The sequence below is a fragment of the Fundulus heteroclitus genome, chromosome 19 (genome assembly GCF_011125445.2).
Source record: "Fundulus heteroclitus isolate FHET01 chromosome 19, MU-UCD_Fhet_4.1, whole genome shotgun sequence".
NCBI lineage: Eukaryota > Metazoa > Chordata > Actinopteri > Cyprinodontiformes > Fundulidae > Fundulus > Fundulus heteroclitus.
The window spans coordinates 399,476-421,986 of record NC_046379.1 but is presented as its reverse complement, the minus strand read 5'-3'; the positions used below and the strand labels follow the sequence as shown (position 1 = coordinate 421,986).

The 22,511-nt window shown below is 48.2% G+C and overlaps 1 protein-coding gene across 3 annotated transcripts in view; it reads left to right on the top strand.

The window, feature by feature from the left end:
- lingo2b (leucine rich repeat and Ig domain containing 2b) overlaps window positions 1–18,336 on the top strand; it is a 47,399-nt gene extending 29,063 nt beyond the window's left edge. Inside the window, exons 1-2 of one of the 3 annotated variants that reach the window (XM_036150783.1) lie at window positions 12,385–12,603; window positions 16,104–18,336. In XM_036150783.1, the coding sequence (XP_036006676.1) occupies window positions 16,136–17,992 (1,857 nt within the window). In that variant the 5' untranslated portion in view covers window positions 12,385–12,603; window positions 16,104–16,135 and the 3' untranslated portion in view covers window positions 17,993–18,336. Of the gene's footprint in view, window positions 1–12,384; window positions 12,604–12,904; window positions 13,063–16,103 lie in introns of those variants that run through there. The other 2 variants (XM_036150784.1, XM_021308368.2) reach the window with 2 other exon arrangements.
- Window positions 18,337–22,511: the final 4,175 nt, after the last annotated feature.

Genomic DNA, 22,511 nt, shown 5'->3' with positions numbered 1-22,511 from the left:
GTGAGCGCCTCCTTGTGGTGGCTTGGTGTAAGCACGGTACGAACTTCTGTCTGCACACCGCTGGGGGCGGATGGCTCCAAAACTGGAACCTGCAGCAGCAGATCCAAGCAGAACCTGATTATTCTGACTGAAACAACTTTAGGAGTGTGAAAACACAAAAACAAGCTTTTTCAAAGATTTCTTGTGTCATTTAAAGCTCATCGTATAAGCATTTCCTACCTGGACTACATAAATGGGACGCTCTCTCAAAAAGCTCACAGAGGCCCTCAAAGTTCACCATTCATACGGGAATCCCCAGTAACGGCGTGTCAGTCGGTGTTTCTCATTCTTTTGACTTTACTTTGGATTAAAGTACAGTGTGAGGTCTGAAACATGCTTTAAAACAGTAGATCATAAGGTCGGTGTGATGGCGCTGATTGGCGTCTCTAAAAGGAACCGGTTGTTATGGAGAACAAACAGACCATCACTTTCCAACATTTCCCCAACACATTAAGACGTTTCCCTCCTTTCTGCCCTCCTGTCTGAGGTAAAAGCAGAGAAAAGGAGATTAACCTCCCCTGAATCTCAGAGCAGCAGTAGCACAGCGTTTCCAGGCGTGTTCAAAGAACAGAGACCGTCTGGGCTCCAGAAGAGCCTTTTGGGCTCCAGGGCAGTTTCCCACGTCTCCTTGTTGGTGACATGTAAACACACACGGGGAGATATATTTATGTGGCATGAATAATGCAGGAGCAGCAGAAAAGCTGCTTCTGTTGTTGTGTCTCAAAGTTCTTAATTTAGCTCTGACAGCATTGATAAAGAAATAAAGTAAAACATTCTGCTTACATAGGAAGGAGCTTGAGGATGTTGTATGCACTCCTGCTGCAGGTGGGCGAGGTCAGTGGGTGGAAATCAAACTCTAAGGCGATCACGCACACGTGGAGAAAGATCAGGACCGTATTCCCAAAGATCCTCAGAGTCTGCCGGAGCTCCTGGCTTAGCCTGAAACGTTTCAGCTTCAGAGTGACTCTGAGGAAGGAGACGCCAGAAATGTTTGTCTCAGTGAGGAGCTGTGGTTGGCCCCGTTGCTAGGCGTGGTCGACCCTGTTGCTAGGCGTGGTCGACCCTGTTGCTAGGCGTGGTCGACCCCGTTGCTAGGTGTGGTTGACCCTGTTGCTAGGTGTGAAGCTGTCTTCTAAGGGCTGTGATTGGTTGACACGAGAAACTAACAAAAAAAACCAATGTGCTTCTTGTGATCACTGGAGAAAAAATAACGGATTAAACTGGATTTAGAAATCTGTCATGACTGATCAACAACCAGTTTTTGTCCACATAGCATCAGAATGTTTACATTCTCTTCATTCTCAGTTGCTGTCATGTTTTTTCACCTTTATGGTCATTTCACTACTTCATCTGTGATTTAATATAAACTCACCTGTACTGGGCTCACCTGCTGGGATAAAGCGGCACAGGTACGGGGACGATGTTCAGCCAGAACCTCTGACCCGTCCAGAAGCGGGACTGGACTCTTTCCTTCCTCTGTCTAGAGCTGTGGGAGCCTTTAAATAGCCACCGGGTCCAGAACTGGGCCTCTGTGGCAACCAGAGCAACCAGAGCAACATGGAGCAACATGGATTGGTGCCGGCAGCTCAGTCTTTGCCTCGGTGGAGGAGGTCATGTGTCTTCGTATTTTGTTGTGATGTCAGGCTGGAGCAGCGGATCTGTAGACGCGTTTTCTGACTGATTTGACAGAAACTCTGGCAGTTGCCTGAAATGTTGCCCCTTCTAACCAGATTCATCAGCTGCTGCCCCCTGGTGGCCGTTTTAATGCCCACCACTGTTGTACCAGATGACTCTCACGCCATCCCAAACTGACGGGTAGCTGCTGTCCGTAAATATTCTCACAAACCTTCCAAATAATCTATTTGATCTTTTAGGGTCTTAAAGCTTTAACACTAACCACAGTTTGTCTCCATCTTTCTTTGCACACAGTTTAATTAAGGACGATAATCCAACAATATCTCTGCAACTCTCTGGTTCCTAAAGCCGTCCTTCACAAAGCAAATCAGACACAAAATCTGTTCAGGTTTGGTGGAAATGTCCCATTTTAAGTAAAGTCCTCCTACTGAGGTCATATGAGGAGATCCAGGACATGAAAGTTGTTCCTTCACATCTATTGTGTTTAAAGGTTAATCATTGATCTTCAGGGCTTTAACTGGAAGCCCTCCTCCTGCCTCCTGGTAAATATGACCACTGCAGCGCCGTCAGTCGTTTACAGGTTGGTGGTCTCTGCTGAGCTCTGATGAAGTGTGGAAACGCTCCATCTGCTCTTAAAGCTGCAGAACTCCTGAGCATCACGACTCAGACGGGTCGTCCTGCATCAGAGTCTCTCAGCCCAAAGTCACCTTGGCCGTCACGCCGCCTCCACTCGGTTTGGAGCGAGCGTGAATCCTGCAGAGCGACAGCGGAGATTGCTAATCCGTCAGACTGATTTGGTGAAAGTGCTAATCCTGCCGTGTCATTCGCTTCCAGAGAAGAGCGCCTGATCCGTCACTGATGGTCTGACCTACAAAGAAATGACGACTAAACTGCTTTCCAGGAAAATCATCACAGACCTTCAGCTTTGGCGTCTATCGTTCGTCTGTGTAATTAGTCTGAAAGGAAGGAGCAGCAGAATAAATCGTTTTTTCTCAGAAATGTAACAAAGCAGCTCTCTTTGTGGATGTGAATCCAGTCATAAATACGTAAATACCTTGGTGTGGAGTTTAAGGAAAAGTTTTAGTTTATATTTATAGTCTGATCTGGAGTGGGTGGATCACTTTGCAGCTTTGGCAGCAAACATGAGCAGAAACATCTGCGGCATGAATGAGCTGCTCTCCCATCAGAAGCCTGTTGTTGCTAATTGCTGAGTGATTTCCTAAATGTGGCGCGCTCCAGAGAAGCTTCTCGCCCAGCGTCGATGGAGAGGAGACTTCCAGCTGAATCAGAGAAAGCAGAAAAACGCTGGAATCATAACGGCTCCGGCAGGAAACAGCAACAGCATCTAAAGTTTGAGAGGATGAACTGCTGGAGGAGATTCTCCTAAATAATGACTTCCTTCAACAGAAACAATAAAACTGCTCTATTTAAAACCCAGAACTACTGCGCGTGTACAGCGGTTACTTACGTACATGTCTTTGAACCAAAAAGGACGTTTTAGGAACTTCTTTTCAACGTGAACAATGCAGGTAGCTAATTAGCAGCACACCTGTGAGTCCGGCCTTGTTAGCTGGGAGCGTCTTTCATGCAGATGAATCAGCGCATTGTGCCTGAAAGACGAGCGATGAATGGGTTTCTTTATTAGAATAGAGTCAAAAATAAATCATGCTGGGCTTTCATCTTTCTCCAGAAGTTAACGGCTGAAACATCCTCAGGTTACCGGATGTTTCAGCCGTTAACGTTGAACCCAAAGGTTCTAAAACATGCGTTTGTAGCAGGACTTTGTGTGCAGAGTCACCTGATGACACGGAGGAGGAGGAAACTGCTGACTGCAGCGTTCCTCTGGTTAGATCATGACCAAAGATAAGTCAGGACTCCTGACATCTTCTTTACCTCCTTCCACAGATTCTCTGTGGGTCGGGACTGAACCGCTCCACCACAGCAGCTCTATCCATAAAGGGTCGTGGGGCCAGAGGCGGCGTGCCGGCCCCGTTATCCATCAGATCAGTCTCATGACTTCATTTCCTGACCTAGAAATGATGAAAGCCGTTGGTTTCCACCTGGAGAACTCCAGCATCTCTGGTCTCCTGGTCCTTCCTCCAGCAGCAGCTCTGTCCTGCAGCCGTCTTGGTTCTGGAGAGAAGAGGCTTTCTCTGAACATCAGTTATTCCTCCTGGACCTCCGTCATCCAGTCAAAATAAAAACAGGATGAACCCAGAAATAAGTCCAGTTACAGTCCAGCTGAAGCAGTTTTTACAGACGTTCCTGACGCTGACGATGATCAGCAGCAGGAGGCTTGTTGCCCCCCCGCCTCTTTTTCACAGACGTCACGTGTTTCATGTGAATGTGCATGGCTGTGGCTTTCTACATAAAAATGATATGTCCGTGGATGTTGGAGCCTCTGTTGCTATTTTCTAAATTATTGCATCTGCCATTACTCTAATTTGGTCTGAAAGCCCAGCACACATCCTGAGATCAAGCGTGGACTCAGATCGATACTCAGGATCAATATGGGGGCCACATAATTGCTACGGGCTCCTATTAGGACACAGCAAACACCTCCCATGAGTTTTGTGGGCGGCATAAAAACTTTGACAATAAAAGACAATACGGCCATAAGGAGAAGATGCGAGGAATCACTTAACCTTTCCAAACAGCGAGTCGTCTCCATGCTGCTGCTCCTCATCACACGCCCCCCCTCTCTCTCCACAGTCACCTGCAGCACTGGCCAGGTCAGAGGTCAGGTAAGACCTGAGCCGGGACGCTGGCCAGGCTTCAGAAAAGCGTCTCCAGCGCTAATCCCAACCTCTGCCCCCCCCCAGCCTCCACACGCCGTAATAAAGCTGATTTGATTCAGATTACACAGAAGTTGTTTTCAGGAAATGTGATTATTTAAATGGGGGGGGGGGGGAGGGGGCAGACCTCTCTGTGGGTGGATCCGTGGTGGGATGCATGGACCATGAAAAATGGATGAGGTTTACCTCCTGAGACTAAAATTAGACAGTAACTGAAGACGGTGAGTGTCCTTCAGGTAGCAGCGATCTGTGAGCAGCGAGCAGAGCTCCTCCTGAAGCAGGTGGGGGGGGGGGGGGGGGGCAGGACCTGGCTCCTGTGCATTCTGATCATCCCTTCAGCTGAGAGTCTCTGAAACGAGACGCCGTTTGTCTCAGAGTGATTATGGCTGCTGTCCTTCAGTGGCGGCGGCGCCAGGCTGACAGAAAAAGCCACATCTAGTCACGGCGCGCCTTACAGCGCCTGCAGGAGGACGAAGGCGGACCTCTGAGGGCCGCTTCAGCCGGCGTTTAGATTCAGTGATCCTGGACCCTGAACCTGTTCACATTTCATCTCATTTTAACATTTAATTTGTTTTACTGTGAAAATGAGGCGATGCTGGACTGTCTTTACCGGCGGTGAGGAACGGAGCATTTATGGAGAAACATCTCCCTGCTTGGTGTCTGTGGGGGGGTCCAGGCCTGCTGCAGCTTGTTTTTTTTCATCAGAGTAGCAGAAACCACTGGACCTTTAACCATTTGTTGTTTCCTGTTAGTCTGGCCCATAATTCTGGTGTTAATGGACGCTAAATGGAGCAGGATTTACCACAGAGGGACTAAAGATGCTGCACTGATACACCCAGGCAGAGCACTGAGCTCCACATCCACCGTAGAACCACATCCACCGTAGAACCACATCCAGAGTTCCTCTGTTTGTTTCCCACGATGTTACACAGACAGCAGCGTGTTTGAGGCGTTGCCTTAATAAACATATTTAAAGGAGACATGCCATTCTTTTTAAATCCTTCCTGTTCACATAGAAATCCTCCAGCTGTGGTCTATAATAAAGTGGAACAGCGATTCTTTGCTCTGAATTCATCCCCATGCCCCCCCTGTTCTTAGCTGCATCTGAGAACAACTCGTTTTGGTGCCGTCCCTTTAAATCTAAAGGAGGCTCTTCTCACCCCAAGAAACCAAAATCAACAGAATAACAGCGATAAATAAAGATGCTGGTTACTTGACATCGTTAAGCTGTAAGCCAGTTACCTTGGTGAGCTAAACGGCTTGATAAATGTGACCCAGTCAGAGTTTAAAGAGACCTCTGCAGCTCGTGGACGGACTACATTTATATTTTCTGCACTGCTAGAGACTCCAAGGACACAACAGAATGTATTTAAGGGCTAAAAAAGTGCATTTTACAAAATATGTCCCGTTTAACTCAGATGTAGTGCGTTAACCAATCAGAACACTGCAATGCAACGAGCTCGTCTTTCTGGCATGTAGCAAACTCCTAGATTTGGTAAAGTTTAGTCAAATATGGAGGAAAAAATGCGTATATGTCTTTCCATACAGTGTGTAAATATCTGAATTCAGCTGGATGTCTTCTGTGAGACAATTAGATCCGACTGGGATTCACACACGCTCCCACTTCTGTGCAATAATGAATCCGCTAATTAGCCAGGAATCAATGTCTCCTCGTTAAGAAGCCAGAGTTCAGCTCGCAGCTCTTCTTTTGTTCCAGGAGTATTTTCTACATGTTTTGGTCTTTTTGGTTCAGAGGTTCGACATGTAGGAAGTGAAACCGTAAAATGAGAAGAAATCAGTGTCTGAAAGGTAAAAGTGGGACAAACAGGCAGTAAAACCAGCAGGAAATAACTCACTGATGACCTTTGGTCTGTAACTACTTCTAGTCTCTGCAGCGTAATAATATTAATAATAATAATAATAATAATAATAATAATAATAATAACAATGATAATAACGTCATGTGCTGCACCAGATTTTAGCATAAGATAATTCCATTAACGAACTCAACGCAGTTTCCTGTCCTGAGGAGGAATTAACAATTTACATTTCACCAATTTACTGTAAGAATCTGATAGATAGATAGATAGATAGATAGATAGATAGATAGATAGATAGATAGATAGATAGATAGATAGATAGATAGATAGATAGATAGATAGATAGATAGATAGATAGATAGATAGATAGATAGATAGATAGATAGATAGATAGATAGATAGATAGATAGATAGATAGATAGATATCACTTCCTCTCCTCTTCCTCTGTCCATCAGCTGCTTCACGCTGAATATTAATTAACTGGACGTTTTATTACATCCAGACAGAGATATCTGCAGCAGCTTTGCCTCCCTGGTGGTCCTGCAGCCCGGCTGACACACGGTGGGCCCCGTGGTGGTGGTGGGACTGGGGTGTGTGGGGGGGGGGGACCGGTGATGACTGAGCTAGCCACGGCTCCAGTGGAGCAGAAAGGGCTGTTTAATTGGCAGACAGGATGCAGAAGCTCTAATTAAGCAGGAACACAGAGGCTGCATCCAGAAAAGTCTGCTGACATTTGGCTCCTTGCAGGGCGGTCAGCGCAGAGAGCCGCTCCTGGAATAGAAATCTGTTCGGCCTTCTTAGTATCTGTGGTGAGCGTGCGGCAAACGTTCATTAAACAGAGAAAGAAACTAAATATGTGGAGTCCATCCCCGCTGCAGAATACCTTCACGTTCTCCACAGCCGCTAAAAAGACAAAGCATGACTTTAAGTCATCGCTGCATCATCAACGTGGATGTTAGCGTTAGCATTAGCACGCTGTAACGAGCATGAAGCAGCCAATCAGGCGTCAGAACGGCAGGAAAAGGCTGCTTCATGCTGGTTATTTCATAACCTTTGATCTTATCAGAAGATTAATGCAGTAAAATTAGACAGACGGTTCTATTCTTCAGCTCACAGGTCTTCTGTGTGGACCTGGTGATCTGGACCATGTGTGGGTTGGTCCTAGGTTCTGGCTCTTTTCCACCCGGTCACACAGAACCTGTCCTGGTATGCGAGGCATTCATGAAGCTTTGTTGCTTTTTCATTATGTGTCAAACTGAGCGAGAATGTGTGAGTATCAACGTTAATCTGTTTTAATTAACTGCCGTCATCTTTGGGCTTTATTTCATTACCTCTCAGAAACAACAAGTCCCAGATTCTACATTAAAGGAAACACAGATGTGTTTTTATCACTGAGGTTATGATGCTGCTATAGGCAGCGCAGCATTTTAATGCTTTACTGACATAAAACCATTTAAACAAATGGGTTCTGGGTGGCGGAGGTTCTGGAGAACACGGTGGGTCTTCTCTGCTGTAGCTGGTTCTGTGTGGCTGAGGTTCTGGAGAACATGCTGGGCCGTCTCTGCTGTAGCTGGTTCTGTGTGGCTGAGGTTCTGGAGAACATGCTGGGTCTTCTCTGCTGTAGCTGCAGCAGCTTTAAGCTGAATCCTCTCACCGTGACTCATTATTCATCGTCTACAGCCCAGAACTCGCTGCTCCTGCAGGCTGACCCCCAGAACCCGGACAGATCCGCATGTTTGCTCCGAGTGTTTCTAAAAATACGTCCCGGCTCGGGGAGAGGTTCTGCTCACACACCATGGAGGTTCTGCTCAGGGTGGGGCTGGCAGACGACGGGGCTGTGAGGAGGAGCAGGAGGAGCTCTGAGGATCACGTCTGAATGTGTTGCTGTGTCTAAAGGAGCCGCGTGATGCTGACGTGTTTCAGGCTGAGGCATGACTCAGAGACTCAGAGACCCAGAGACTCAGAGACTCAGAGACTCAGTGACTCAGAGACACAGTGACTCAGACATTCAGAGACACAGAGACTCAGAGACACATAGACGCAGAGACTCAGAGACACAGTGACTCAGAGACTTAGAGACTCAGAGACTCAGAGACACAGAGACTCAGAGATTCAGAGACTCAGTGACTCAGTTACTCAGAGACACAGTGACTCAGAGATTCAGTGACTCAGAGACACAGTGACTCAGAGACTCGGTGACTCAGAGACTCAGTGACTCAGAGACACAGTGACTCAGAGACACAGAGACCCAGTGACTCAGACATTCAGTGACTCAGAGATTCAGAAACTCAGTGACTCAGAGACACAGAGACTCAGTGACTCAGAGACACAGAGACCCAGTGACTCAGACATTCAGTGACTCAGTGATTCAGAGACTCAGTGACTCTGAGACACAGAGCACTGCCGCGTCAGAAAACACGCAGAAACACGTTTGGTCAGATTACGGTTTTACCGCCTGCTGCTGGAGACGAGCCGACCAGAACCTCATCCATCCATCCATCATCCATCCATCCATCATCCATCCATCCCTCATCCATCCATCCATCCATCATCCATCCATCCATCCATCCCTCATCCATCCATCATCCACCCATCCATCCATCCATCCATCCATCATCCATCCATCATCCCTCAGCCATCTCAGGGTAAATGGGTTCTTTCTGCCAGCGGTTCTCCTGCTAAGCTCCCTTTGTGGTTCTGCTGCTGAACTAGCTGGAGGCGGGCTCATAGAGACCAGCAACCAATCAAAATGTTGCGTCATGTTTAAAACCTGGTATTTATCTTCATTATTGATCTAATTAAAGGCAAAGAGAGGACAATAACACACTCCAATGCTTCTTGCTGCTGTTTAGAACCAGCGCTGACTCGGTTCTTCATCATCTCTGGTCTGTTAGAACAACCCGATGATGTTGTGGTTAGGACCGCCTTCACAGACACTGCTTGTTGCTTAAACGCCGTTAATAAATGAAGTAGCTTCACCTCATCAAACCTTCCCTCAGCGTCCCGCTGCAGAGAGGATCTCTCTCGCTTGGATCTGGTCCCTGAAAGCCTTTCACTGGCAGAGAGCCTGAAACGCTTTGGGCTCCAGGCACCAGCAGCACTTTACTGATGACAACACTTCATTTTAATGGAGACTGAAGAAATGAAGCCAAAACCCACCAGCTGAGGCTGAAGGAGCGGCAGGAAGCAGAACCTGGAGGTTCTGAATGTTCATCTCTCTGCTGCGTTCTGATGACGGGTTTTCCTGACCACAGGTCCAAAACGTCAGTGTTCTGCTCTTTGCCACAAAGTCTCTGTTTCATGCTGGAGGTCCACCAGTGGTGATCAGCCTGTTCCTGTCAGGTGTAAGAAGCTCCTGGAGATGTTTGGACCTGACCGATATTCTGCCATCCATCCTTGAACTTGTGTTTATCTGGAAGCGACGTCGCTTCTTCTTCTTCTGTCTTCTCCTCTCTACAAGCTCTGCACCGGCGGCAGCCTGAGTCTGCAGGAGGAGACCGCCCTGGAGCTCACAGGAGGCCCCAGAGCTTTCTTCTCTGAGGTGAAGCCTCAAAGCCTGAAGGTCTTGATGGTCCATAAATCTGGGCTTTCAGCTCCAGTTTTATCAGCAGCAGTTTCCTGCATGTGGAGTGATGAGGCTGAAACAATGATTTGATCAATCCACTGATTAGACCATTGTATGCACACGTACAGGTGATGATCTCATTTGAATGTCATCATTTCTGTCCCTTCCTGAACTCGTAGCCAGACTTCTGCTGGGTGTCTTTAGAGCCTGTAGGAGGAAAAGACGAAGCAGGACAGCAGCAGCAGGACGTTTGACTCAGACTAGCAGATATGGATTGAGACATGAAACAAAGCTCTGCTCCTCTGAAGAATCAAAGCCACGTCATCTCCAAGGTTACACTCTCCTACGTTGGCTTAAATGGATTTTCAGTCCAAGGACATGTTTTCCAGCCTCTGGAGGATCATCTGTGTTACGCACAACTTGTGAAGTGAAATCTGTCTTTCAAAAAAACCACCAAAATGCTTTTTATCTGCTGCACAGAAACTAGATCTGATCTAAAGGTGGAAAAAACGTCTCCTTCTGATGTTTCAGATCATCAAACTAATTATAAAATCAGTCAAATATGACCTGAATGTCTACATAAAAACTCTTTTTAAATCATGTTATCAAATCTCATCAGCCTGAACCTGATGGCTGGTTGTTCTTCCGCTGCCATCAAGTGGTGATGAGTCTAAAATCACCGTGGAGGTTGGTTTTAATTCAGCATCCCATAATTACTAAACAGATGTTATATTACATGTTTTCTTCCCCTTTGTTCAGATAAACTGTGCCGCAGCAACTAAAGTCCAGATTAAAGTCAAACGGTCTCCGCTTGCTTTGCTGTAGCTCACCTCGACAACGTCTGCTGTCAGAATGTGTTGCAGCCTGACGTACGTCATCATTCAGGAGAATTTATAATCATTCATGAGAGTTTATTTCATCATTCAGGTTTATAATAATTCAGGTTTATAATCGTTCAGGTTTATAATCATTCAGGATAGTTTATTTCATCATTCAGGTTTATAATCCTTCAGGTTTATAATAATTCAGGTTTATAATCATTCAGGTTTATAATCATTCAGGATAGTTTATTTCATCATTCAGGTTTATAATCCTTCAGGTTTATAATAATTCAGGTTTATAATCATTCAGGTTTATAATCATTCAGGTTTATAATCATTCAGGATAGTTTATTTCATCATTCAGGTTTATAATCATTCAGGTTTATAATAATTCAGGTTTATAATCATTCAGGTTTATAATCATTCAGGTTTATAATCATTCAGGTTTATAATCATTCACCGTTTTCCCCCAAAGGTCAGACAGAGTCACTTAGAAACGCAGCCAATCAGATTCCAGCGCCGTACAGCGGGTCACGGGAGGCATTATAATTACAAATATTACACATAATCCATACGTGAGCTACAAGCTGCGGATATAGAGGAGAGCGGCGTGGCGTGATGACAGCAGCAGAGAGGAGACACAGCATCATCAGCTGCTTTAGAATAACTCAGGATGAAACGGAGACTCAGGTTCCCGGGCGTGTCCACCTGTACCAGGTGTGCAGCGGGCTGAAGCTGTCAGAACGCCACAGGTTGTGACATCAAACCAATCAAAATGCAGGATTCCTCTCAGATGTTGGGGGGGGGGGGGGGGCTGCTGGAAATGCAGTACTAACCAGGGAGCAGCTGTGAGGTAATTAGGTGTGTTTCCTTCTCTAATGGGTGATGGTGATGGTGCCCCCCCCCCCTGCTTTACCCCCCTGGGCGTCTTCCCATGTCGCCGCATCAGATCCATCCTCCGCAGGTTTTACCTCTGCCTCACTTCCTGCTGGTTACCGCCGTCAGGCTGGATGTGGCTGCTGTAGTTGAACCATCAACCCGGGTTAATCACAGTTAATCCCTGATTCAACAGGGAGGATAATTACTTCTTCACACGCTGCCACATCAGAGAGCTTTCTCTCATCGTCTGAAAGCTGCTTTCTGTGTTTCTCACGTCTTCTGTGTCTGATTTAAACATTATTTCATGATCCAAAACGATAAAGTGGTGGAAAAAAAGGGACAGAAACTGGTGAAACCTTTAAGGGAAATGTTTATCCAGAGACAAAGATCTCCAGCAGATCCCAGGACCCGATCCTCTCCTCCGCCGCAGACAACTGGAGCGTAATTAGACAACAGTGAGGCGGGAGGAGAGGAGCTGAGAGGATGGATAACAAGGCGGAGAGCCGAGGATGGCTGCCGGAGCGTCAGCCGGACCAGAACCGGACCGGAACCAGACAGGTGGACCAGGCCGGCGTTAGAACACCTTCACCTGAGAGGCTTCCTCCGCTCACAGCGTCTCTCAGAGGAACTGGATAAATCCCACAAACACGTCATCCTCCTGCTCTCTGCTTTCATTAATTTGATTGGCACAGAGCGGATGGGAGTCGGGGTTTGTGGTTGCCGTGGCAACGGCCTGCTCCTTGTTAAAGGCGGCGTTGCAGCATCTGATGTGTCTGCGATCGATACCCCCCCCCCCCCCCCCCCCCAAACCCAAAGCCTGTAGGGAGCGAGGAGCAGAGCGGACCGGGGCTTTCAGCAGGGCCGGCCGGGAGGAGGATGTGGCAACAGGAGGAAGAGGAGATCAGATGGAGATAGGAGGAGGAGGAGGAGGAGGAGGAGAGGAAGACAGAGAGGGATGGAGATGAGAGCGGCGCGGTTGATGAGCTGGGCTGCCTCTGCCTCATCTGGGCTATTTTCTGACTGTCACTCACTCTGCTCTCTCAGTCAGGTATGTCTGCCTGCTGCTCCTCCGCTCGCCGTTCTGCTGCTTCCAGCTGCGCTCCACAGAAGCGCCTCTCCGTATCTTCTAACGTTCTTCTTTTCTAACAGGATTCACATTTCCTTTACTCACAGGTGCGTCTTCCACGTCGCTCACCTAATTGGCACAGATAGCCCTGAGCAGAATGCAGATTTTACGGGTAATGAGGCCGTTATGATCAGCCTCTCTGACTGCACCGCCATCTGTCAGAGCAACAACCTGTGGCTGCTGCAAGGTGCTTTCCTGCTCCCCCGCTCCTTCCTCCTCCTCCTCCTCCTCCTCCGGGTCAGGAGCCGCGCCTCGTGGAGAAACGGACGAAACCAGCAGAATTACACGTGGAGTACAGGAGCTAGATGCTCTGATTAGGCGCTGGTGTGTTCTCGTGAAGATGAGCGTAATCTGCAGAAAGCGCTCAGAGCGAGACGGGCTGTGAGTAACGCTCTGATGCTAACAGATGGATTTATGGTGCCATAAAACTAATTTCTGATAGAAGAGGAGAAGGGATGCAGCCTTCCTGTCCGGCTGCTCCATGGCCAACAATCTGATCCGGGTCTTTTAATCAGGAACAGGAACTTTGGTTCTCCAAACAGGGAATAATGACGCGGCGCATCAATCAGGCTCACAGGTTTAAGTCTACAGGGGATTTTATTTTAGTCACACAGAGACTAAACTAAACAAGGTTCTGGTCCTGGTTCTGGTTGAGGTCTGAGCCGAGCTCATAAATCTTCTGTGAGGTTTAGGCTGGAGCTTTGGGAAAGCTGATCCTGCTTTGAGCTTTCCAGAACCAGCTTGAATGTGTGTTTGGTTCCGTTGTCCAGTCTGAAGCCCTAGCTGTTAAACTGAGGATGTGACGGTGTTCTGGCCACCTGGGGCGGTGCAGCAGCATCCTGGAAGCCCAACATCCATCAGCATGATGCTTCCACCGCCATGCTCAGCAGCTGGTGGAGCATTCTGAGTCTCCACGGCTCGGCCTTTGCCTCGTCTGACCACCAAACCTTCTCCAGGAGGGATTTAGCCGGTCCATGTGGCCACAGGCAGCTTTCAGCTTCCAGTCCAGTCTGAAGGTGTTAATGTGGGTCAGCAGCCCCTCAGTCATTGGCTGTGGACAGTGATGCTGTCAAAGGCAGACATTTCAGATCTTCTTAATAAACTTTGGTAAAGTCGAATAGACCGATAAGCTTTCAGAAGGGTGTTATTACTTTTTTCACATTAAAATGTTTCGGATCGTTAAGCAGATGTCCACATCAGACAAAAATACCCTGACTAAATTTAAAAGTCTGTTTTTGGATGGATGGCCAGAGAAACGAAGTGAGAACCATTGTCCAACCTTAACCTGACCAAAGCCACCCCTAAAGATCATCAGGACGTCACCCAGAGGTCACAGAAGAGCCCAGGACATCATCTAAAGCTCTGCTGGCCTCACTGCCTCAGTTAAGGTCAGAACTCATGGGTCTACACTAAGATATGGCCGCCACAGAAGAGATCAGAACCACTGCTGAGTGAAATAAAATCATTTATCAGTCCGACACGGTGGCGGCGTTGAGACGGTCTGGGCTGCGGTTCTGCTTCAGGCTGTGAGTGATGGGACCATGGAGTACCACAACTGTCAATATAAACGTACACACAGGGGTCTGAATCTCTAAATGTAAGTCAGAAAATGTGAATAAATTTAAGATTTGTATTTGTTCCTTGTTAACTCGTGCGTACGAGTGACAACGGATGTTTCGTCTGTGAGAATAAAAGTTTAGAAGTCATGAACACACGTTGTTGGTGAAGTGTCTCAGTCATCGGGTTCGTGATCAATCCAAAAAAGGTTAAAAAAGAATAAAGACGATTCGCTTCCCATCCAGGAAGTTTTCTAAATTCAAAATCTGTGGAGTCGTGTGGACTGAGAAAGCTTCCTGGATGGGAAGCAAATCGTCTTCAGGTCAGAATAGAAGTCCAGTTGTTTTATTCTTTTTTAACCTTTATGGATTTACAAATACAAGTTAGAGAAGTTACAACTTTACAGCAATAAAAGTGCAAATCACAAATTTATGCGTACGAATCCACAACCCCTGATGAAGCTGTTCCACTCCCTACCAGTAGGTGGCAGTAATGCACCTGACAGATGTCATTAAATGAGAGGCAGAAGACGAAGAAAGCAGAACTCGTATTTTCTCAGATGTTACGTCTCATTACTGCCACCAACTGGTAGGGAGTGGAACAGCTTCATCAGGGGTTGTGGATTCGTACGCGTAAATTTGTTATTCGCACTTTTATTGTTGCAAAGTTGTAACTTTACAACTTGCATTCGTAATTTCTAAACTTTTATTCTCACAGACGAAACATCTGATATCACACGTATACATGAGTTGACAACAAGAAACAAATAAAAATCTTAAATTTATTCACATTTATTGTCTTACATTTACAAATTCAGACACCTACCCGTACGTTTACATTCACAGTCATCTAACTCCATAAACCAGGATTTCTGCTCTTTAACTGTCATTGCAACTTTTTGCACATTGCCATGAAACTTCTGGGTCTTGCTCAGGGACCCAGAGTGGTAGTCTGCGGGATTAGAACCAGCATCTTCTCCAGGACACCATACTCTAACAACTAAGCCCCCACTACCCTGTTAGGTTTAGGGGGTGAATACTTTTTCACTGCGGTTTGTCTCACCAGGTTGGATCGTGTTTTTTCCACCTTTATGGATGACATCATCATTTGTAGTATTTATTGGGCTCATCTTTTATTATTATTATATTATCTCACATTAGAATTCATTTTGTGATCTGTAACATTTGACCCTGACAGAAAAGCATAAATAGAAGGAAACAGTAGAAGGGAGTGAAGACTTTTCAGGGCGCGTTCTTTTAGGAGTCTGTGTGAAGGAGAGAGAAACCACGATAAGATGTGAACGCACCTTGGTGATATTTACAGGTGAAACGGATGAATGTGTCGCTGACTTTCTCTGCGCTGAATGCTTATTTAACTTGATAGGGTTGTGTTTGCTGCTAAATGTGCTGCAGGGTTTAATAATAGAAGCAGGTTATTTTTTCCTGCGCGGTTTGCAGCAGACACACATAGCAGCAAACAAACACCCCCCCCCTCAGCTAAAGTCAGGCACAGCCTGCAGAGAGAAATCCACGAGGGCATTTAGCCCGGCGCGCCGTCAGGTTCAAACATCCCACATCCTCATAAAACATCTCCACTTAGCCTGCAACCTTTTGTTCCAACACGCCGACGAACCCTCACACCTTTCTGCCGCCGCCGTCTCTACAGCGCCTGATCTCTCTCCCTGCTGCCACTTTCCTTTTATTATATCCTCTTTGCAGATGAGGCAGACAGCTCATTAGGAGGAGAGGAAAGTTGGCGGTTTAAGTCGACACAGAGACTAAGAGGTTGTAAATGTAGGAAGGTGTTCTGGGTGCAGACAGCTGCAGATTTAACTCCTTTTCTCTGTCCTGCTGTGTGTCCTGCAGGGCTTGTTGGTGATGGTGCTCAGTTTGCCGTGATGCTGGGGAAAAGAGACATGCGACGGCCCGCCCGGCTCCGCTGCCACCTCCTCCTGGGCGGGGCCTTCCTGCTGCTCCTGGCCAGCTCCGCTCTGAGCTGCCCCGCCCGATGCGAGTGCTCTGCCCAGACCAAGTCGGTCAGCTGCCACCGCAAGCGCCTGCCCAGCATCCCTGAAGGCGTGCCCATCGAGACGCGCGCCCTGGACCTCAGCAAGAACAAGCTGCGCCTGGTGACGGCGTACAACTTCTCCTCCTTCCTGCAGCTGGAGGACCTGGATCTGAGCGACAACCTCATCAGCGTGGTGGAGCCCGGCTGCTTTCACTCCAACCTGGCCCTGCGCTCGCTCAACCTGCGCAGCAACCAGCTCATGCTGGTGGCCAAAGGGGTTCTGACGGGCCTGACCAACCTCACCCACCTGGACCTGAGCCACAACCGGCTGGTGATTCTCCTGGACCACGCCTTCCAGGACCTGCACAGGCTCACCTTCCTGGACGTTGGTAACAACCAGCTGGTTTTTATCTCTCAGCGGGCCTTCACGGGGCTGCTGGGGATCCAGAGTCTGACCCTGGAGCGCTCCAACCTGACGGTGGTGCCGACCGACGCTTTGTCCCATCTGCACAGTCTCATCGAGCTGCACATGCGCTTTCTCAGCGTCAGCTTCCTCAAGCCTTTCTCCTTCAAGAGGCTCACTCGTCTCCGCCACCTGGAGATGGATTTCTGGCCCTTGCTGGAGACTCTGCCTCCGCTCTCACTGCACGGCCTCAACCTGACAACCTTGTTCATAACCAACACCAACCTGTCTGCCTTTCCTGGTGCAGCGCTGCGCAACCTGCCCTACCTCACGCACCTGAACCTGTCCTACTGCCGCATCCAGCACATCCACCAGGGAGAGCTCGGTCAGCTCCCCCAGCTGCTGGAGCTCCGCCTCCAGGGGGCTCAGCTGCTCTCCATCGAGCCCCTCGCATTTGTGGGCCTTAAATCCCTTCAGCTGTTGGATGTGTCCCAGAACCGCCTGGACTCTCTGGAGAGGGGGGTGTTTGCCTCGGCGGACACCCTGCAGAGGCTCTGCCTGGGTGGAAACCCGCTGGTGTGTGACTGCAGGTTACTCTGGCTGCTCAGCAGCCACAGGCCCGCATCTCTGCAGATTCTGGACATCCAGCCTGAGTGCAGCGCGCCGCAGCACCTCCTGGGCAAAAGTCTGCGTGACCTGAAGGAGCCGCTGGTGTCCAGGTACATGACCTGCACCAAGCCACGGATCGGACCCAACGCCACGCAGCTGCTGATGGCCGACGAAGGCCAGCCGGCGCGTCTGAGCTGCACGGTGGAGGGAGCGCCGCGGCCCTCCGTGGTCTGGATCACGCCTCATAGACGCTACGTCACCACCAAAAGCAGCGGCAGGGTGGAGGTGCAACAAGACGGCACCCTGGAGATCAAGGCGGCCGAGCTGCACGACAGCGGCGTGTACTTGTGCATCGCCAGCAACCCCGCCGGCAACGCCAGCCTGTCTGCGTCCTTAGCGGTGAAGAGCCTGGGAACGGGGGACAGGCTTCACTACAGCAACAGGAGCTCCAACTACCTGACAGACTCTAACAGCACATGGGGGAACGGAACAGTGTTGTACAACATGACAGTTCCTATTGACATGAAGACTATCCTTATATCCACCGCTATGGGCTGCCTGTCCTTCCTCGGCGTGGTGGTGTTCTGCTTCCTGCTGCTGTTCGCCTGGAGCCGGGGCAAAGGACGCCACAGGAACAACTTTGATATCGAGTACGTCCCCCGTAAGTCCAACGGGGCGGCCGCAGACGTGGCGGAGACGAGCGGCCCGCGGCGCGTCAACATGAAGATGATCTGAAGCCGCCGCCGCCTCACGCCGCGCGCAAATATCAGCCGGGGGGGAGAAAAAACGACACGTCTCTGTTTGTTTTTTATGACAAAGTGGATTTGTGACAAACGAAAGTGGTGTACTGTTATAGTGGATGTGGATATGACGGTGGTCTAGTGATAAAGTGGACTTGTGATATATGAAACCGTGTTTATATGGAATAATGTTCTCATACAGTACACTCAATATAATTCTATAACCAACATATCAATATGGGCCTGATATAGTGTTGCACTAGGCGCGTGATTCACTGCTGATGTGATGAGTAACGATGCAGTCGCCTCGGCGTGACACCAAGGTGACGGAGGGGCCGGTGGGGGGACGGGGACAGGCGGGGGGACGAGGACAGGCGGGGGGACAGGGACAGGTGGGGGGACGAGGACAGGCGGGGGGACGGGGACAGGCGGGGGGACGGGGACAGGCGGGGGGACGAGGACAGGCGGGGGGACGAGGACAGGCGGGGGGACGAGGACAGGCGGGGGGACGAGGCTGCGTGGCGGTGCAGCTGTCACCACTAAACTGTCTGGTACCCATCTTAGCTGCAGTGTGAGAGGTGTGTGTGTGTGTGTGTGTGTGTGTGTGTGTGTGTGTGTGTGTGTGTGTGTGTGTGTGTGTGTGTGTGTGTGTGTGTGTGTGATGCATTTTGTGTGTTTCTTTGTGCATGTGCACGCATTGCCTTTTCTCGTAGGGTGGAGCTGAACGTCGGGGTCCAAAGCGTCTTTTTTTCCTTTTGGGGTTTTTTGTACCAACATTAACGTCACTGTTGACTGAAACAGGTGTTTGTATGCAAACCTGCAATTAATCTATACTGAAGAAATGCTGCATAAATTGTAAAGTAACTACCCCCCCCCCCCATCCTACCCCTACCAAAAACAGAGTTTTTATAATCTAGAGAGCTTCTCCCGACAGGCAGTGAGCTCCACAGTCGGGTTTTCCTCTGAACATGAAGAGAAAAAATTATTTTCCTGCAACAGAAAGTCATGTTAAACCTATTTTATGACATAATAAATCATGGGCAGATTTTGCTGCCAGACAAATCCCTCGATATGACATAAAGGAGTCGGTGGCCAGACACAGTGGCAAAGATTTACTGGCTGCCATCCTCTTTGGACCAAACCAAGCTGAGCTTTACAGATTTATCTGCTGAATTCCCCCTCCTCTCCCCTTTTTTCCTTTGATCGACCCGTTTAAAGTAACCCCCCCCCCCCCCCCCCCCCCCCCCCCGGGTGGGGCAGGGGCAACAGGGGGGTTGTGGATCTTTCATAGATGGCGGTTCTGAATGTTGTAGTGGCTTGTTCCCTTTGGTTTTGTTCTGTTTTTTGTTGACAATGTTTTAAATGTTTACGACGGGGAAAATAAGTAAAACACTTAAGGGCAACTCTTTGTAATGCAGGGAGGCGGGGGTTCATTTGTGTGATCCTGTTGTGATAAAATGTTCAAGGTTGTATAATCGTTTTCATATGACAAATTTATGGGTATATTTTCAAAAGGAAATAAATCTTAACCTTACCCCTAAGCCTCGACTTTTCACTGTGAATTCTTTTTTTTTTATCAGTTTTATTGATTCAAAGGGTCTTAGGAAATTATTTATACCCCCTGAACTTTCAGATTTAGTCAACGTATAGACTCAACTTTTAGAAGATAAACCAGCAGAAAGAAGTGAGAGCAACTTAGTTTTCCACATTTTCCACAAATAAAGATTTAAAAAGTGAGGCATGAATTTAGCCCTTTTTAATCTAATTCCCCATCATTACTGAACAGACTCAAGCAGCCAGGAGGTCCATGGTAGCTCTGGAGGAGCTGCAGACATCCACAGCTCAGGTGGGATCGTTTTTTGGCTGATAAACCATTAGTGACGCTGCATCTCCTAAACCTGGTTTAATGGAGATGAGGCACCTCGAGCAGCTGTGGTGAGAACGGCAGAAGTCCTGTAGGCAGGTTCATGAAGGAGGCACAGCAAGCGTGTGGAGAAGATGTTCTCACAGGTAGAGACGAAACCCAGCTGAACTTTTTGGCTTACATGCAAAACAACTGTGACAGAAAACGAAGCTCACAGCGACACACGGTGGTGGCAGCATCATGCTGTGGGGATTGTAAAGACGACAGGGAGGCAGGTCAGAGCTGATGAGGAGATGGATGGAGCTAAATCAGGACAATCCTGGAAGAAAACCTGTTGGAGGCTGCCATTAGAATGGCCTAGTCAAAGTCCAGACAAAGAATATGGGGCAGGACTTGACAACAGATGTTCACATAATTATGACCTCCATCCAGTGTGACTGAGCTGGAGCTGTTTTAATAAAAGAAAGAGGAAAGAGCAAAAGTTTGCAGACGTTCTAAGACGGTGGAGCCAAACGTGCAGCCAAAGATGGTTCTACAAAGTTCTGACCTGAACGTGGAGAACAAACGTCAGATTTGGCTTTGTAATAAATTCTTAAAACCATGAATAATTTTCCTTCCTCTTCACAGTTATTCTCTACTTTTGGTTGGTGGGTTTCATGAAAACCCAATAAAACCTGATGGTTGGGGGTGATGAGGAGCAACTGAAGCGGTGTGAAAACTTTTGTAAATTAAGCTTTTTGAGTTTCTGTTTGTGTTTCCTAAAAACAAACTACCTGATAAATAACAAATGACCTCAGTTTTGTTGTCCCTGATTAAATAAATTGTGTAGAAACAATAGTGTGTCACACAGCAGGACGTATGAAGGAGTACGAAGCTTTCAGGGCCTCCTGTTCCCTCCTGCCAGCGTCACAGATCCATGAACTCCTCGGCTTGGACTGCAGGCTCACTTCTGACCCGCAGCAAATCCACATCTTTCTCCTCCCGGTTCAGATCCCACAGCCTGGGTCCCTGAGCGAGACCTTTGGTGCCAGCATGTCCCCCTGGGGCCACACAGCCCACTGCTCCATGAAGGACGGGCTGGATGCAGAGGAAACGTAAAGCTGCAACGACAGATGAAGATTATTATTATTATTAGAGTTCTGAACCATAATCCATCTTGGATCCAAAGTCTAAATCTGCACATAAACACATTGTTCCCTGATGTAAACTACAAGAAAAGGCTTTCTATCTTCCAGGGTTGAGCGCTCTAAGACGCTCCTTTTTTAAGGGAATAACTGCATCATGACCTGGGAGCTTTTCCTGCAGTGGAAAAATGCAGCTTTGGGTTGTGCAGAGGTGTGAGACCACAGCTGAACGTGTGGATACGTTGTAGCAAGCATCCCTCTGATTGAGGATCGCTGCTGTTCTCAAAGGTCCTCTTCAGGGCGAGCAGCATTCCTCCTTTTGGACCCTCCTGTGTAATGATTCCTGCCTGAGAAGCTGCTGTGTGCAGTCCCATGATGTCACTCCCTGCTACCTGTGCTGCTCCAGCAATCAGAGCTGAGCGGTTACACCTGCAGCAGCTCTGATTACTGGGATCTGCTGCACCTGGGAGGTGAACTATATACTCCTGGTCCTCCCAGCATGTAAGCGCCAGATTCTTGAAAGGCCTTAGTGTGAGTAAACCATCCAGGGTTCTTTGTTCTGATCTCCTGTCATCAACCATTCTTGGTCCTGTTTCTCTTGCCTGACTTTCTTCTCTCTGGAAACTCCTGTTGGCTTCTGATTTGTGGACACTGACCTCCTGTCTGGACTAAGCCTGTCTGTCTCTATTGGTAACAAACCAATCTGGACCTTGGACCTGTCTGCTGTCTCTGCCCTGCTTGGATGCCTCTGCGTGCCGCTGGTTACCGATTCTCTCACCTGGACCATATTACCTTCTGGCCTAGTTCTTCTGGAAACCTCTGCCCTGTGGACTGTCTACCTGTGGATGACCTGCCTAGTATTAACAAGAATCGGATCAGTCACCAAGTGATCCGGATCCTCCAAACGGAGCTGTTAGGATCAATCCCCAGAGCCAGTGTAACCTCCCAGCTTCTGAGAGGGTTGGTGGCTTTTATTCAGTGTTTTATCATCTTCACTGAGTTACTCCTGGCCACTAACCTAGCTCTCCTCTCTGCAGTGATTCTTGTTCCAGTTCCTGTCGGTTCCAGTTCCAGCAACACCAGTTTATTTAAAATGAACTCTTTTACACGCTCAATTCTTGTGTTGGTTGAATTATCGGGTCTCCAGATCCTGATGGTTCCTTACATCCTGGGAGTTCCTCTGAGCTGAATCCTCAGGAAAACGTTTGAGGATGGGTGGAGCAACGTCTTCTGAAATCATTCCCATCCAGCATGTCTGAAGTAATTTATGAAGTCAGATCATCTGCAGTCAGGAGCATGAAATCTGAACTTTTTCCACGTTTACTTCCATCAGAAATGAATCTCTGAGCTTCTTTTCAAACAGACCTGGTCCTCACCTGCCTGCTAGTTGTAGACATTCTCCTGCTCCAGAACACCTGAGAAACGCCTACATCCAGCACACCTTCCAGAACCGTGCAGGGCGATGTCAGGGACCTGCCTTCTCATTTCCATGTAATCTATCCCAGAATGGAGCCGTGGCACTCGTT